At 34.6% G+C, this 17,144-nt stretch overlaps 1 protein-coding gene across 1 annotated transcript in view; it reads left to right on the forward strand.

Annotated features, from left to right (window-relative positions):
- The window catches only part of TLL1 (tolloid like 1), a 139,155-nt gene that overhangs the window by 52,419 nt on the left and 69,592 nt on the right, over positions 1–17,144 (forward strand). The window contains exons 2-5 of the mRNA XM_086746653.1: positions 7,999–8,109; positions 12,224–12,304; positions 14,573–14,725; positions 16,816–16,933. Coding sequence (XP_086602779.1) covers positions 7,999–8,109; positions 12,224–12,304; positions 14,573–14,725; positions 16,816–16,933 — 463 coding nt within the window. The remainder of the gene's footprint in view (positions 1–7,998; positions 8,110–12,223; positions 12,305–14,572; positions 14,726–16,815; positions 16,934–17,144) is intronic.

The raw sequence follows: 17,144 nt of genomic DNA on the forward strand, positions 1-17,144 counted from the left end.
GTCCCTGTTCCTTGCAGGGGGGTTGGACTAGATGACCTTTGAAGGTCCCTTCCAACCCTAACCATTCTATGATGATTCTATGATTGTGTCTTTGAGGAGGCCTTGTAGCAGCTTCTGTGTCTGTCTCAGCCCTAACAGCTGTTTCGTGTAGGCGCATGCTCAGACTGATAACTTTCTTTCCAGCAAGGGATTTTCTGTGTTCTGTCATATGCAGCTTATTTTTCAAGTTATGAATTTTCCCATTCCTTAAGGAATAATATTAATTCAATTCTGTTCTTAATTTCTATTCTTATTTAAAAAAAAATAGTTTTGTTCTTTCTACTTCTATACATCTATGTATTTTCTATATTTTTTAAGAAGATTTCACTTTGAGTGATAATTTTACCTCATGAAGCCTGTTCTTTCTACTGTAAGAAAGCTTAGCCGCATAATTAACTTTGTAGATCTTGACCCTAAGGCTTTTCACAGGATGATGGAGTTTCAGAGTAGTATGAAGATAAATATTATAGCACCATAAAGGTCATACAGGGCTAACTGAGGTACTTATGACTGTTGTGATATTATAGACCTGAATTTCCCCCTCATGTAGTTTTCTAGCTTCCTTAATAAAGCTAGCTATAGCAGAAGTCTGCATTTGCAGGTGACTGGGGACAGAAGAAAAACCCCAGTGACCCACAGACCACAGTCTATTATCACTAAATGAAAGGTCAGCAAATACTGGGGCAGTGGCTTATGCTAGGGGTGACATGCACCCTTCCCAGGAAGCAGGAGAAATGTGTCCCTCACTGCCTTTGTTGTTCTGGCAGCAGGAGGAGTGACAGGCTTGGGACATGATGATACTCTTGCATGTGGTTCCATATAAAGCAGGTTAGCATTTGTTGTGGTAAGAAGAATTAGCTGTGATTGCCCTGTATTTCTGGCAACCATTGATCTTTCTGAGAGCCACTGGTTTCTTGCTGTGGCTTTCCTTTCTAAGTGCTTGATTACATGAGGAATAAATTTTACCAGTTACAAAGTGTGTGTGATGTTGACGATCTTGGATAAAAGGAGAAAATAGTTACTGGAGGGCAGGATGCTTGCCAGGTTGAAGTTCAACCAAGAACCAAACCTTTCACAGAGAAGCTGTTGCATTGTTAAAGAGCCTGTCCTAAAAATAGCGTTCAGTACATTCAGGGAATAAGCTTGTCCTTTTACCTAAGATTGCAACTTCTGTCAAAGTAGTCTTTGCTTTCTGAAGATTTTTTTTTTTTTTTTACTAATTGTAAAAGAATATGAAAACTGTCCCTCAAAAAAGGAAAAAAAAAAAAGGAATTGAAAAAGTCACTACTTTCAAGCTAAGAACAAAGTAAAAGCTGTAGTTAGCTCAGAGTCATATGAAATGGACATCTATAAATCAAGATTTATGCTATGTCATACAGAAACATGTCTAGCAAATTAGTGTCCTCTTTCACAAAGATCAAGATCTACAAATGTCTCTTTTGATAAGTGAAGATTTTACTCTGTAGAGGACATCGCAAATACTCCGTTTTCCTTGAGAGTATTGCTTTGGAGATGGTTTTTGCTTTGAAAAACTTGGAACATGCCACAGTGCTGCATGCCGCTTAACCGGTAGCCCATCTGTGCTACGATCAGGTTGCCATGCGCCTGGGAGGGACGTCTGGAACCCGTTGGCTCTAGAGAATGGGAGATGCCTCTCCAGCATTTATTTATCTTCTCCTGCCTTTGGCCCTACAGCTGTTTTGTGTCCACAGTCAGGTCATACCTGGTTGTTTTCCCATCCTGTTTGGGTCAATTTGGTAATAACTTCCTGCAGAGTTTGGAGAACAGCGTGAAGGAGCTGCAGTGAAATGCTACGGACCACAGATGGGGCTCCACAAGTGTAACTTGGCCTCAACAGGGACGTTGCCTTGCCAGCACCCTGCCTATAAATATGAACACATGGTGAAAGGAAGGAAGGAAGCTAAAAGAATTGTCTGTGGGAAACATAGGGGGAGTTTCTAACGGTGAGTAACGTGAGACAGTGGTGAGTTGCATGTAACGTGTCATCAGGTTGCAGGGAAATTGTGTCATTGAAGATTTGAGTAAATTGCATTAAAATTTGTACTTCTAAGGCTGCATGTCTGCCATACACAAGCTAGCTGATTTCAGGAAAACTTTACGGATGCCTGTGAGAGCTGTTGTCAGAAGATATCACTTTGAAAAGAATGGAGGAATGTATTTCTAACTGGTGTATAGTCTGGAGCTGTTTAAAGTATTCTGCCATTGTTATTTTGTTTTCTGATAGAAGTGGAAATGATAGGGAAAGTCGTGGCTTTCTGGTTAGGAGTTTGAAGCAGGAGTTTTGAAAAATAGAACTGGTATGAGTGTTAATAAGCTTGCTATTTTACATAATTTACTTTTACAGTAGATAGGAACATGGAAGGAGCCAGTCAGAGGTGTTATATCCCTCTTCAGGTGTATCTATGTGAGCATTTTCAAGTAAAAAAAGAGGTTTTACTAACGTTTGCTCATAGTCACGCACAGATTTTAAATCCTGCATGATGAAACCAATGAAGTAGGTAACTTCATATTTTGGTGTGTTTGTGAAAATAGACTGCCTTCGTCTTCTATTTAATGTTGTTAAAGTTTTATTTAACTTTTTTTTTCCTGTCATGTTTTTGTTTAATAAAAAGTCAAAATGATTTGGATAATTATCAAACACTTGATTAAATTAATTTCAACTTCAATTCATAAATTTATTTTGAGAGGTCTGTGAGCTCTGTATGGTAACACAGAAATGTATTACATGATTATGGCTGAAGGTAGCACTCATTACAAACAATGATAGAAAGTGTTCAGGGCACAGTATGCAGTCTTATGCTTGTGGTTGCTCATAAGATCATTTGGTGTTTATTTGCCCTGTCTTGTTCTCATTTTAATGATTTCTAAGAAAAGTGGTTTGCACCTGAAAATCTTGAAAAGACTGAACTGATTTGAAGACAATGGGAATACAAAATCAGGTTAATTACAGTAGCATACATTGTCTTCCTTGTAATGAGGTGAAATTGTTTTTAGTTATTTAGCTCTCAATTTTCCTTTTTCTGTTCAGAGTTAGAGTCAGATATGTAAGCTGTGAATGGGTTGTATGGAATGAAATGACTCACCAAGACAGACTATAATGCACATAGCTGTGTTGTTCCAGGGAAGTACTCAATGACTCAGCTATAGAAGAGGCTGCTAATTGGAACCACTGCACACGTGGGTTTAGATGAATACCTACGTGAACCTGCGCCAACACACTTTTGGGCACCTCCTGCTGCATGAATTACTGGTCAGATTTTGAAAAGTGCTGGGTGTCCCACCTCGTATAGAAGGACGTTAAAGGAGCTCTTCGGATTTCAATTTTGCCTTGCAGTTAACTAATATTTTTGTTGGCTTTTCTTGGCAGCTTCTATGAAGGGGATGAAGCATAAACTCCCTGTGCTTTCCCCTCTCAGTTGCATACCAGAATCTGAAGCTTTGCTCTTCGAATGTTTTCTAATATTGCCTTAATCAATTTATTGGTATCTTCTCAGTACAGGAGTAATCTCCCTGTCACAATTCTGGATCTGCTCACAGAACGAGAGAATACCTGTGTGGCTGATCCCAGTTTACATCTCAGTTTGAGAAAGTCTAAGAAAGAATTTTTCTAATCTTGTTTTCACAAGCCTTCCAAATGGCGGGAAGTTGTACCTGAGCTGAACATTTTTTAGTCTGCACAGTCATCAGAATAAATGACGTTATGAGAAGGGTTTCGGATGGTGGGTGTCTCTGCTGGTGTCGGTCTCTTAGAGCTGTCCTTGGTAGCTGGGTGCTCCTCGCTTAGCCCAAGGTAGAGCTGGCTTTCTTCTGCTGTGCTGTAGGGACAAACACTAGTAATCTGTTCCTAATTGCATTTTATACTTTGTTACTAACGTCACTGTGAATACTATCAGGACTATATTTTAATAAAAACCAACTATTTATGATTTGAATTGTACAAATTAATAATCATAGGGCTAATTGTGATGGAAGTTTGACGTAGATAATTTTTGTTACTGCAGTTATAAGGAATATATACGCCTGTATATGTTTTGCAGGCTTATGTGCTAATTGATATTTCAAATCCCAGAATAAGCCATCCTACTGTATAACAGAGCCCCGTGGATTTAACCACACTATTTCTTTCTGATTCCATGGGTTTCCGACCATTTTCTAGAAAGAAGTGAAAGCCTTTGTCCTAGATATGTACGCTAATTGATTCATTCCATGTGTGTACATCCATATACTTAAAACAGTTTTCATTTTTATTTATTTATTTAGTTTTATTTGCTATCCTTAGAAGCATATTTAATGCCTTTAGAAAATTGGATATTTGATGTGGTGATGGTCTTACTGGAAGAGAGCTTTGCAGATGAATCTTAATTATTTAAAATAAAATAGTTCCTGTTACAAGGAGCAGAATATAGCTGTAGTTCCTGTGCTTGATCTGTATTTTATTTTTCCTTTCCAATCACATTACTTGTGTGGTCATATTAAGGTGTGTTTCTCTGGATGGCAGATATCTTTGACAACCTACTTGTTTTCCTGTTTGTTCTCATGCTTGTAGTTGATTGTTTGCATGTAACAAACTTAACTGCTTTACATGGCAGTATTCTGTCTTTTAATGAAATAAGACCTTTTTGAAGGTGATGTTTGGCTGAGGGCTTTGACTTGTGTGAAAGCAGAACTGCGTCTGCTAGTGAAGAGCACTTTCTGTTTTAACAGCTCCACATAAATCCTTCTCCACTGTTGTAGAAAAATATACTTTTACTGCATAATCAGTTTGTGTCCATCTTTCTGAAACTGATGCATGTATTCTCTCTCGAATTTCCTGTAAAGGCGTAATGTAGTGGTCATATAAAACATAGAAAACCCCAACAATAAAAACAAAGTTGCATGAAATTTAGTATAAAAGGGTATATATATCTTTATCAAGTATTGGACAAAAGGATCTAATTTTTTATTAAGAACAATAGTTTCCTGCTGTAATTAATACTCTCAGATTTTCATTAGATTTTTCCTAAGTTTCTTGTCAATATTGTATTTTCAAGTTAAATTAAAAAGCTGTCTGTAAACACCAAGTTTTCCTGATCACTGAATAGGTAGATAGGATAGAAGATCATATGAAGCAACCTGAAATAAGTAGAAAAAGTAGAAATACCTTAAAGCTCTGTTTGCATAATTTTTAAAGTTCTTCCATCCTTTTTTTTTTTTTCTTTTTGCATGCTAAGTGGATTAGTTATCAGATTCTTGTTAATTTTCTAGATAAACTTACGAATTAAGTATCTGTGGAAAATGAGGGAGGTGCAGAGCTGAACAGGTCAATTCTGTCATAAGTTCCTTAGAGGGAGCTAATAAAGCTCTTAATCCTAACATGCTCTTAGCAAAATCTTCAACATCATGCCTTGCATACCCAAACAATCCTCTGCTTGCTTTCTGTAAGGTTAAGATTGGTGTGTGACATGATGAAGTATCCAGAGTGACTTCTTCAGATAGTTTCAGGCCATAAAAATGTTAAGGCAGGAGATAAAAATACGGTCTTCTCTAGTTACAAAGTAGTTTGACACTTACACAGGCATTCCAGAATATTAAAGGACACTTTAACAGTTTAACAGGGAAATACTTGCTTTTATTTTTTCTTGATATTTCAGGTAGGGTTGTGCTTCAGGCTTTGAAGGGCAGAATTTAAATTTAGTGCAGACCTTTTATTGGAAAAAAATAGTTTATTTTTTAAAAAGTAGTTATCAGCTCCCTTTTTGTCTCAGTTGCTGATTGTTTGGACTATATTGAAATTAAAAAGCATTCAGATAACGGTTGTTTCTTTTGCTAGGTATATATCTTCCCAGTTGCACAAAAATTAATTCAGAAAATCACAGGTTCATTTCAATAAAACTAAAGTGGCAATTATTAAGTTGTTGCTAAAGTCACAGGAGTTAATTCTATCAAAGTTTCTGTTGTTCATCGTGTTTGTCTTTTACAGGTTTGTCTTTTTCTGCAAAACAGAATTGCCCTGAATCATAAAAACAGTGGCCTGAAGAAAGCTCCAAACTGTCCATTATACTTTTAAATAATCAGTCATGTATATTTCTTCCTTCAGTGCTAGCTTTATTAACTTTAGTTAATACATTAGAGAACCTAGCTCCAATAGTCTCTTCTTGGAAGGAGAGTGTTCAGAAATGTGTTAGAAGTGACTGAACAGCTTCAGAAATGGTCTCAAATATTTGTGATTTCTAAGAAACATTATCTTTTTGTGTAAAAGTTCTATACATGGAAATATCCATTTTGAAGGAAGACATCAGATGTTGGTTATGTTTTTAGTTGAAAAATTTAATTTTCATTTTAGAACTCAGTTGATGATCTGTTTTTTTCAACGTATTTTACAAGGCAGACCAAAGGCATTGTCAGTGTAATTTCTTCTACTTGCCTTGCATTCAAGAAAAACAATGGAGATAGGAGGAAGTAATGTAATATCTGGGAATTCTTTAGAAATACATATCTTTTTGCTTAAGTAAAGACTTTTTGGATATGGATTTTATTAAATACTAATGAATGTGAGCATCAATAAATAAGAAAAAGGTAACTTTTGCAGCAACATGAAACTACTGAGAGTGTTATTGATGAGTGGTCTCTACAACATGGTATAAAGAACAGACAGAGAAGAATGCTGGTTACCAATAATGTTTAGGATCAGTTTGAATGGAAGTAGACCAGAGAGAATGATGTGGTAATGGCTGGAGTTTGGACAAAATTAGTTGTATGGAAGCAAAGAAAGCAATTTGCTGTGAAACTGTATAACAACCAAGCAGTGTTAGTGATGTCTTCTGGATGGGGGAAAGAAGGGAAAGAGTTGAAGATAAAACTAAAATTGAACCCAGGGGTTTTGTGACTCTGAGGGGACAAATAATAGAGCTATTGACAGAGTTAGTGAAGAGAGGGAAAAGGAAGAATTTGGATTAAGATAATAAACAACCACTTCAACTCTTGTTAATTGGTATATGCTCTGTTAACTTCATTCACAGCAGTTGAGGATATGGCCTGTTGAGTTCAGCTTTAATGATAAGTTTGAGTTGTTAGGGAGATCTCAGGGTAAAATCTCAGCAGAAATAGGCAGAGGTGAAAGACTGAGGTTATAGATCCCAAATTCTTGCAAGTGGACCTGTATCTTGGTTCATTGAGTTGTGATGGCAGCTTAGGGAAGTTAGCTATGCAAAAGTCGAACAGAAAAAAAACTGAGATTGCCTGAAAGAGAACAAGAAAAGAAGGAGAAGAAAACCATCAAAAAGGCCAAACAAAGGTTAAAGAGAAGAAGGAAAAACTGGAGCTTTGAAAAGCAAATTATTTGAAAGAATCCTACTAGTGAGATTAACTATAAAAGGAAAGCATACAAATAAAACAAGAGGAAAAGAAAAAGAATTTTTTTTTCACTCAGTTTAACAGAAAAGTGATGACCGTATTAATTCTCTGAGGCAAACATAATGTAATATAGAAAGTAATTGTAACATAATAAAATTACTTCAAATAATTCCTATTTTCAGGAAGATGTTAGAAAATGTAAAGGTTGTATTTTCTCAGTACTGTATGTTTTTTATGTCATAGTTAAAATGTTAACATGTTTCGGTGTCTTTTATGCTTTGTTGTATTTACGTAGAGAAAACAACACATATGCTGAAAATTTGTTAATAGATTGACGTTACATTTGAATGATTGCATTTAGGCAATGTGTAAAGAAATTAAAAAGACCCCAAGAGTTTAGGAGAATATTGAAACAAATTTGGTTTTTTTTGCTAGATAGTTTTGTTTCTTTGTATAAAAATATAGATCAGTAAGGAAATATATGTGATATAAATATATATTTGTCATCTATTTTCCCAGGGGTTGTAACATGGCATGATAATATTCAGATTAGTTTTAATGTCAAAATAAATTCTTTAATTAAATGGAGCTCTTTTTTGTTTAAAGCTGTCTTTTGGGGAGATATTGCCTTAGATGATGAAGACTTAAAAATCTTTCAAATTGACAGGACGATTGACCTTACGCAGCACTCCAACGAAAGACTTGGCCACAACACAGGTATGATATTTTAAGCTTGTATTAACTTATTTTTCCTGTTATTTACTTCTGCATAGAAGGCAATCTCTGTTTTAAATGTAGAAAGTCTATATATTGTTTTGGGTAATATTAGTTTACAATTTACAAAGTTATTACACAATGAGTATAAATTTGTTTTCGAGAAAGAAAGAGAAAAGCTAAAATTTTAATTTTATTTTGGCATTTCTGATGAAAAATATCTTGTTGAACTGAAGAGCAGAAGCTAGTAGAAACTGTAAGTCTCTTCTGCAGGAGGTCATATGGGAAAGGAAATCGTACAAAGCTTTGCTGTTGTTGCTAACAATTTCCGATAGCAGAGCCCAAATGCCCTGTGGAGAACTTACGTGGAATCCTGGAGACGAGACTGGGAATCTTGGATTACAACTCCTCCTTTTGCTCTTTTTTTCAGTTCTGTCTAGATCTGTACCCAGATCTAGAAGCAACACAAGAACGTCATCCTTGCTAGAATTTGCCTTGTCTAAAAAGCAACTATTTATCTGACATTTTAATACATATTTATTTGCTGTTGTTAACATGCAGTGCATTAGTGCCAGAAGCTGCAGCCTGATTAACACAGGCAGTTGGACATTCAGACAGATAGATAAAGAGATATTATTTATGTGTAAATATCTATGAGTGTGTGTGTGAGAGAGAACATAATCAATGTCTAAATGGATATCTATCTAATGTCTAAAAATATCTATGCTTTCAGGCTTTGATTTGTAAATTCATAACTAAGAATTTGTAAACTTTCAGGTTATGGTACCAAAAAAGCCAAGTTACTTATGAAAAGTGTGGAAAAAATGCTATTAGAAAATATATAATTGTGTAATTGAAATTTATTTTCTATTAAGCATGTTCTGTATGTTCCTGAACTGTGCTACTATTAACTTGATGATTCCTGATGTGTGGAAATAAGGATCACTTTGAGGAATGACCGGAAAGGAATTTTTCAGACCAAAGAAGCAATTTTCAATTTAGCCTTTCAATATTGATTTATTTACAATATTTGTACTCTTCCTAGTTAGATACTCTGATTAGACTATTTTTATAACAACTTGAAAAATTATTTTATCTACTTTTAAAGACACTTGTTTTTTCAAGACAGGAACAACTTTGATCTTTTCTAGATCAAGACTGGATTTTTAAACCCTCATAGAGTCAGTGATTTCCCTGCCCCCTTTTTCCCCCCAAAAAAATAGTTATAATTCTCTTTGAAGGTATTTAATGCGCTAGTTTTATTGACAAAATGTAGAGAGCAAGGTCAGTCATTTCCCCTCGAAGTGGACAATCAAATCATTTCTTTGGCCTACTGATTTTCCTTTTTCTTCTTTCTTTTCTATTTTTTTTCTTTTCAACAGCACAGTTTTGTTTTTTTTTTTTGTCAATTGCCACAGAAATAACATACATTTCTAAGGTGTTTTTAATAATACTTATTAATCTATTATTTAATTTTGTTTCCTTATTCCTCTGGATAGTATCCTATTTTCCTTATTCCTCTGGATAGTATCCTATTCAGGATATTGAGTCATCCTATTGAGGGTTGCTAATACATTTGGATAAAATTTTTCTACCTTTATTGCATAAGAGGAATCAATGCAGCTGCAATGGTCAGTGGGACTGGACTTTGTTCTCCAAAGTATTGAAGTTAATGATTTTGTAATGGCTCTCAGTGAACCCTCAACAATCTTGATTTTTCTAAAAACGGAGTTGGAGAACTCAATTTTACACTTTACATATGTAATTACTTTTCTACATTTACAGCATTTTGATGCATAAGCTAGGAGTTTGGTCTTTTTTTTCAAGCTGCACAGCGCAGTGTGCTTTTTTTTCCCCTCTAATTTCCAAAAGAGTAGATTATCAACCACTAACTAACTGATATTAGGTTGCAACTGGAAAAAGAATGTAAAATGGCTGTAAAATAGAAAACAAACTGATATTTTACCTTAGTTACAGACACAATGATAATTAATTACAAGCTTTATTTCGGAGCATTTTCTGTTGTTGACCTTCCCAAACTAAGGGTGACATCAGGTAGAAGGGTGAGCTACTTGGATGTAAACCATCAAGATGGTGTTGCGGAGTTGCATTTTTCATTGCAACTACTAATTAAAAATCCTGAGGCTCACAGGCTCTGATTCACATTATGTGACTCCTCCTTTTGGTGAGGATTATCTGCTTGGATTTGCAAGGTCAGATACTTAATCCGTGAGCTTCTTAGAGTGTGACTCTGTCATTTTATTTGTCATTTTGTCCAAGTAATATACATAATCATTGTAAAAAAAACCCAAACAAACAAAACAAAACAAAGCAACAGTGAAGCTGATAAAATTGTTAGGTATTTATTCTTATAAATCCAAACTGCCAAAAGTATCCTCCTCCTCCTCCCTGAAGTATGAGAAGATGCAGCAAATATGGGTTTGTTTGTTTTTTTTTTTTTTTTAATGTTTTTAGACTGTGTCTTGGCAAGGCTGTATATTATTCTTATTAGACAGATCAGTTGTGTGAGATACTTTTTCTTCTTCTTTCACTAAATAGAATACTCAGGCTGTATTAACACAGAAATGATAGCTTAATATTTTTTTCCTAGAAATAATTATCGTATAATTATAGTATAATGGATTCTTTGGAGATTTTTGTTATGTCTGTGAACAGCTGATGCTTTTAAATATTTTTTTTTTAATATTTGTTTGGAATCTTTAGCTGAGTGCCTTTTTTTATAAGATGAATGTTAAAGTGAGAGACAGTTACATTAATGACGATCAATACAAGGAATGGAATTGTTACGTTCTCTGTAGTGTATATTATAGTTACTATGTAACTTGTTGAAAAGGAATGTGTTGAACTATTACCTCATCTATCTAAAATGTTTTAAAAAATTTGGAAAATTTTTCTCAAGGGAGCCAGCAACTATGTGACAGTGTAATCCAAATAATTAGACACATTGTTATTCACTGAGCAGCCACACAAACTCACTTGCCTTATATGGAATTTTCTCATCTGTAATATGATTTTTAAGTTGCTGTTTAATAAATATAATTTCCACATATATATTGGAAATTTTTATGGGGAGTCGAGAAAGGTCTTCTTTAGTGGACGTTGGAGATTTCAATGGTCCTTTTATTTCTATCTTTTTACTTTTGCTGTTGTAAAAGTAGTTTGAAAACTCTTTTGTCTGATAACAGATGCTGAATTCTAAAATATGACCTACTATAAACTTCTGTAAGTCACAAAACTTTCTGAACAATTCTGAATGATTTATTGACTAGTGCAGTATTATCAGTGTACTTTCTTCTGGTTTACTGGTGTTTGCAAAGGCACTTGCAGCCACGGAAGGATTATATATGAAGGGAGTATGTGGCAGATGCAGTAAACCTAGAAATGCGTTACATTTCAGTAAATGGCACGGTAAACGCCATTTAAGTAATCAACTACTTAATAGCTTAATTGCTGAAATGACACAGACATATACATTCCTGCAAACTCTTACTGCAATATACACCAGCACGTGGTATTTCAAAGCCTTTAGAGTGCATTGACATCTATTTTCATGCTGATGAAGAAAACCAAATCTTTCATGGTAGAATCAGCCATATAAAGGTTGTATCAGTTTTGTTGTGTTTTTTTTTTTTTTTCTGATGAAACTTTGGGTGTTTGCTTTCCCTCTTTCCCCTCCCTTGAAATGAGAAGATTATGGCATGCATTCAGGAATTTTCTGTGAGAGTAAGGCTTTTAGCTGTCAGTCAATATGGCTCTGAGGATGTCAAGGTCACTAGGAAGAAAAAAAAGCTCTAAATAATAATTAGATGATGTAATTGTCATGACTTGTCTGAATAACAAAGACAAGTTGGCTTATATTCTGGAATGCATATTAGAAAATTTTTCAGCTAAGAATGTGTTTTTATTCCATTGTCAAGAATACTTGAATAATTTGTATGCGAGTGAAGATTGTTAAACTTCCTTTAAGATGGATAGCAGTTTTTATGGGGTATTTGCTAATCTCTCCAGGCTATATAGTTCCTGTAGGTGTAAGAGTCCATGTTTTTAACTTTTGTAAAATTCTTTTTTTTTTTTTTTTCTCCTTTTGTTTTTAAAGGTGGCTTTGGAGAGCATGGAATGTCAAAAAAACGAGGTGCCCTCTATCAGCTTATAGACAGGATAAGAAGATTTGGCTCTGGTATTTTCACTGTTTGAATTAGCAGGTTGCCTGATGTGATAATGTATCATGAACATTAATGATGATAGTACTTTAAGACTTTAAAGCCTTTCTGTATTACTGTTGGCATCAACAAATTATAAAACAAATAGTAAAAGAGTAGCAATGAAGAGATTAACTCTTTTGTTGCATTTTCTTAGAGGTATATTTCCAGCATCAAATCTGGAAGCTAAAATACATAGTTTTAAATCTCATATTAAAAATTTGTTAGCTTTTCCATATGACTGTATTTACAGTTATCAGTTCAACTGATACCAGTACAATGTCTTTTCAGTACAAGTAGGGTATGCTGCATAGCTGCTGATTTTATGTTGTTTTTTTTTTTTTTTTTTTTCTGGATCCAGCATTCTGATGATTCATACTATGTTTAAAGCATTGATGGTGTGTTACACTGAACAAACATGTTTATACTAAACATACTCTTGTCAGTATGAATATAGTGGGCTATATAGGTGGAATCTCCATTAATACTGGTTGAGTTTACTCACCATATTTGATGCAACAAGGTGTCACTTTAACGTCATGAAACCTCAGCCTCTAAAAGGAAAATATGTGAAACTCCATTGTGTCCACATTATGTCTAAATGCATCACTGCATACCTTGTAGGATTAACCGGGGCACAGTAACTACCTTTCCAGATGTGCTCTGGCATATGATCTTTGTTATTTATAAGAGAATTACAATTTTAGTATTACATAAATACTTGTCATCTTTTGCATACAATTTGGCATAATTTTCTTACTTCTAGTTCAAAAGAAAGTTGATTAAAAATTTTAAATTGTAAAACATAGATATTAACATGTGATGTGATTCAGCAAAGACTGCATATTAAGTGTAACAATAGTTTTTCTCTGAAATTTGTACCTGTGTTGCAGGGTGTTGTGTAATTCTCATTTACACTCTTATTTAATTGCAAGGATAAGGTATTTTCTCTGCCTGAGTCGTTTTTTTAATCTCTGAAATTTTCTATATAATTCCTGATACAATTGAAGATACGTGTTAGTTGTTGCAAAGGCAGGCTTTTCCTCTTGCGTGTCAAAAGCTTTCTCCCTGCCTTCCGTGCTGTAGCTTCTTCCCTTTCTTTCTTCTGCTGCTCTCCCAGCCCTAGCGCTATTCCAAGAGACTGTACCATGGTCTTGCCCTGGAACTGTAGCCATTAACACGTGGGTGGAACTGGTATCATAGGGGATACTCCCAGAGGGGAAGGTGTACTTTTCAATGAGGAATAAGACTTTAAGCCCTCTGAGTAGGATTTGTTGACTACCTTTCAAATTATCTGTTTTAATCAGCTGCCCTGATGTACATACTAACTTAAACTGCTTCAGAAGCAGCATCTGTTACGGTGTGCAAGTCCTTGTCTAACTATCCTTATCCTCTTCTGTTGTCACAGTAAGTTTCAGCTGATTTGGGAAAGATTTGCCTGTAATGGGATGAATGGTGGTAGTATCTCTGAAAATAGTAGACATTTTTTGGTCCTGTAAAGAAATTCCAGCCATGGAAGTAATACTTATCCATAGGGTTCCAAAACCTCATTTATGAAAAAAAGTACATTTGCATCCAGAAGTGTTGTAGGGTTACTATCAAAATGGATGTCACATTTTCATTTGACAATCTATGTACTGATAATAGCTACAGGTGATGGAGATTGGAAGGACAAATGACCCTGTTTGACTTTTTTCCATGTGTATACAGCTTTGCAAGTGATTTATCCATTTTTCCCCCCCCCTGTAATTCTTGATAATAAAACCCAATCTAATACTTCAAGGACTTCTTTCTGTCCAGTGCTTTAAGGATGTGGTCATGCACTTGCTTGTTCCTGATCTTGCAATAAAAATGAGAGGAACAGTGAATGCCTTGGTTACTTTGTGTCTGTCCAAAGTCTTTCCTTCTTTGCTGGAAAAATCCTAGTTTATTTAAAAAAAAAAAAATACACAGGGATTGTGATTTTATTATCAAATGAGAAAATTTAGATGAAATTATACAATGTGCCTTCAAGTTGATAAATATATGTGTAGATTGTTACTGTAGATATTTTTGAAAAACGAAGATTTAAATTCTTCATTTAAAGCATGTAACAGAAAACTAAGTAATAATAGTGTTGCATAACAGCAATGTCCTACTTTTAAAAGGCGTAAAGAAATAATTTAACTTTGACCTGCTGGAAGATAGTTGTTCTTTTTTTGTGTGTGTGTGTGTGATCTCATTCAGTGCTTTAATTATCATTACAGGCTTTGAGCAAAATAATACATCTAAAGGAAGAACTACTGTAAAATTCTCAGGGAAAAATGAGAAAAACAGATTTCCCAGAGCTGCTACATCACGAACAGAAAGAATATGGCCAGGGGGTGTCATTCCATATGTAATAGGTGGAAATTTCACTGGTAAGCTTTGTTCTTTGGATGGGGAAAAGGAATATGAATTTTCCTCATTGCTGCAATTTTTTTTCTTTTTTTTTTTTTTTTTAAAGTCGTACCATGGAAGTCAATAGGAAGGTTTCTGTTGGATCAGACCTGAAGTACATCTATTCTGAAAATATTAGTCATACTTAAAAAAAAATGTTCCCAAAGGCAAGCTACATTATAAAGATGTATAACTATGTTTTAGAAAGGGAAGGCTCTTTTTTCTTTGCCTAATATTTCTTGTTGCATGTTTGTTTTCAAAAGCCTAAGTAATAGAATGTCATGAAATCTGTTTTTTTTTTTTTAAATGCAAGATATTTAGCACAAGAATATAACTAATTTAACTGGTGTGACATGTATTCTGCTAAACTGATTTCACTCAACAAACTGACTCAAATGTGTTTTGTAATTCCTCAGTCTGGTTTTCAGATGAGTAGATACAAATACTATATATGAAAAGAAGACTGACTGACTTCAAAATATGTAGAATTCTTATCAGAAAACTATAGAAAAAAGTGTAAAAGATTTGTTATCCATGAAAAATTTAAATGGTTCAATATCAATGCGGATGTAGGAGGTAATTTGAAAGAAAAAGAGAGGGAGAAAAGCAAAGATCGATGGGAAAAGATATTTAATAACATCTTATTTATTGTGCACAATAATACAGAGAACCAAAAGAAACATGCAAATGTTCACACATTGTATGCATATGAATATGGAGAAACCAGAGTCATTCCTTTCAAACTGACAACTACAGTTCAAACTTTCAGTTTGGGTATTTACATAGTACTATACGAAATGTGACCTTTGCTTTAGAATGACCATCTTCTGAAATAATTCTAGTAAACTAAATGAAAGTGTATTGTATTAAACATTTTACATTTTTCATAATGAAAGATAAATTCTAAAGCTTGGAAAGCATTACTTAAAGATGAAAGAAAAGGGCAAGATGGAATGAAATAACCTTTTTAGGATCTGACATGATTGGAACTTGCTATTTTTATGAACTTTAAAGTTTTGTTGTCTTTAAGTTTAAAAATGTTTGCATGTTTGTTTGTTTGGTTTTTTTTTAATTCTCCTATGCTGTAACATGCATTTTTGAAAAAGTCTGGATGCATTTCTGCTAGCAAATTCATGCCAAATACTGCCGTTCTTTGTGGATTTCCGGCTCAGAAGCAGTATAGCTATATTCTCTGATGCTGCCTCTAAGTTAATAAGCCTTGTCTTTTTCAGGCAATGAATTTGCATTGCTATACTATCTGAAGTACTGTGTACTAGCTGGCTTTGTGTTCTGTGTTGAGAGCTGGCCTGGCTGCTTCTGCATTCAGAGTATAGTTCTGATTGTTTCTGAATGTGTTTCAAATATCTAGGTGTGCCTAGTATTGTACCAAATTAAGAATTTCCCCCTTTTGCTGGATCATTTGATTTCTGAAAGATTTTGATGTAAAGAAGTGGAGACCAGTCCCTGTTCAAGACAGCATTTATTAAAATCAAATGCCTAAACTGGTATGCCTGTTTATATGGCTTAGGTAAAATTGGTCTCCAGATTTGAAGGCTGAAGGATTGAATTTTCTTTTTTTTTTTTTTTTCTTTTTTTCTTTTCTTTTTTTTTTTTTTTATCTTCTGGCTAGATAGCTAGCATCCAGGGTTCCCCATTTTTAAAAATTTCTTTTTCTTTTTTTCTTTATTTTCCCCAATGTGGTCCACGTGATAATTTACCTGGGAAAGTGCTTAGCAAATACTATGCTAATACAGGGACATAAGCAACACTGTATTTCTTCTGCTTTCTTCCTCTGGTGTATCATAGCTGTGATTTTTACTGCAGGTTTTATGTTTGCTAGAGTGTGTCAGACAGTATTGGTCCCCTTGCAGGCAGATAATGTTATGATGAGCTGATGGTCTCAGTATCCCTTTAATTGGAATCCGACAGTACATGAGACTGTTGGGACACAGGACTTTCATGATCCAGTGTCTCCTTCCAGGCCTATATTCCTAATATTAAAATCTGATTTTAAGGAACAAGATGCAATTAGAAAAGTATTTTATTTCATCTCATACACCCATTCTTCCAGGCACTCAGCGCGCCATGTTCAAACAGGCGATGCGGCACTGGGAAAAGTACACATGCGTTACATTTATTGAACGAAGCGATGAAGAAAGTTATATTGTATTTACATACAGACCATGTGGGTAAGTGTGTACGTATGGTAACAGATACTTCTGCTTTCAATGTTTGCCTGTGTTTGTCAGCTTTGCAGTTATAAGTGAATACATACTTCACAGGCAAATGAATAGATAGTTACTTCATTTAAATGATACGTGTGTTCTGCTTGGCTTTAGGTTCATTGAAAGCAGTATGTATAGTAACTTTTTGAAGTTATGCCTCTTTTGTCTATTTCTA

This window comes from Chlamydotis macqueenii, chromosome 4 (assembly GCF_036417535.1).
Source record: "Chlamydotis macqueenii isolate bChlMac1 chromosome 4, bChlMac1.mat, whole genome shotgun sequence".
In the NCBI taxonomy this organism is placed as follows: Eukaryota; Metazoa; Chordata; class Aves; order Otidiformes; family Otididae; genus Chlamydotis; species Chlamydotis macqueenii.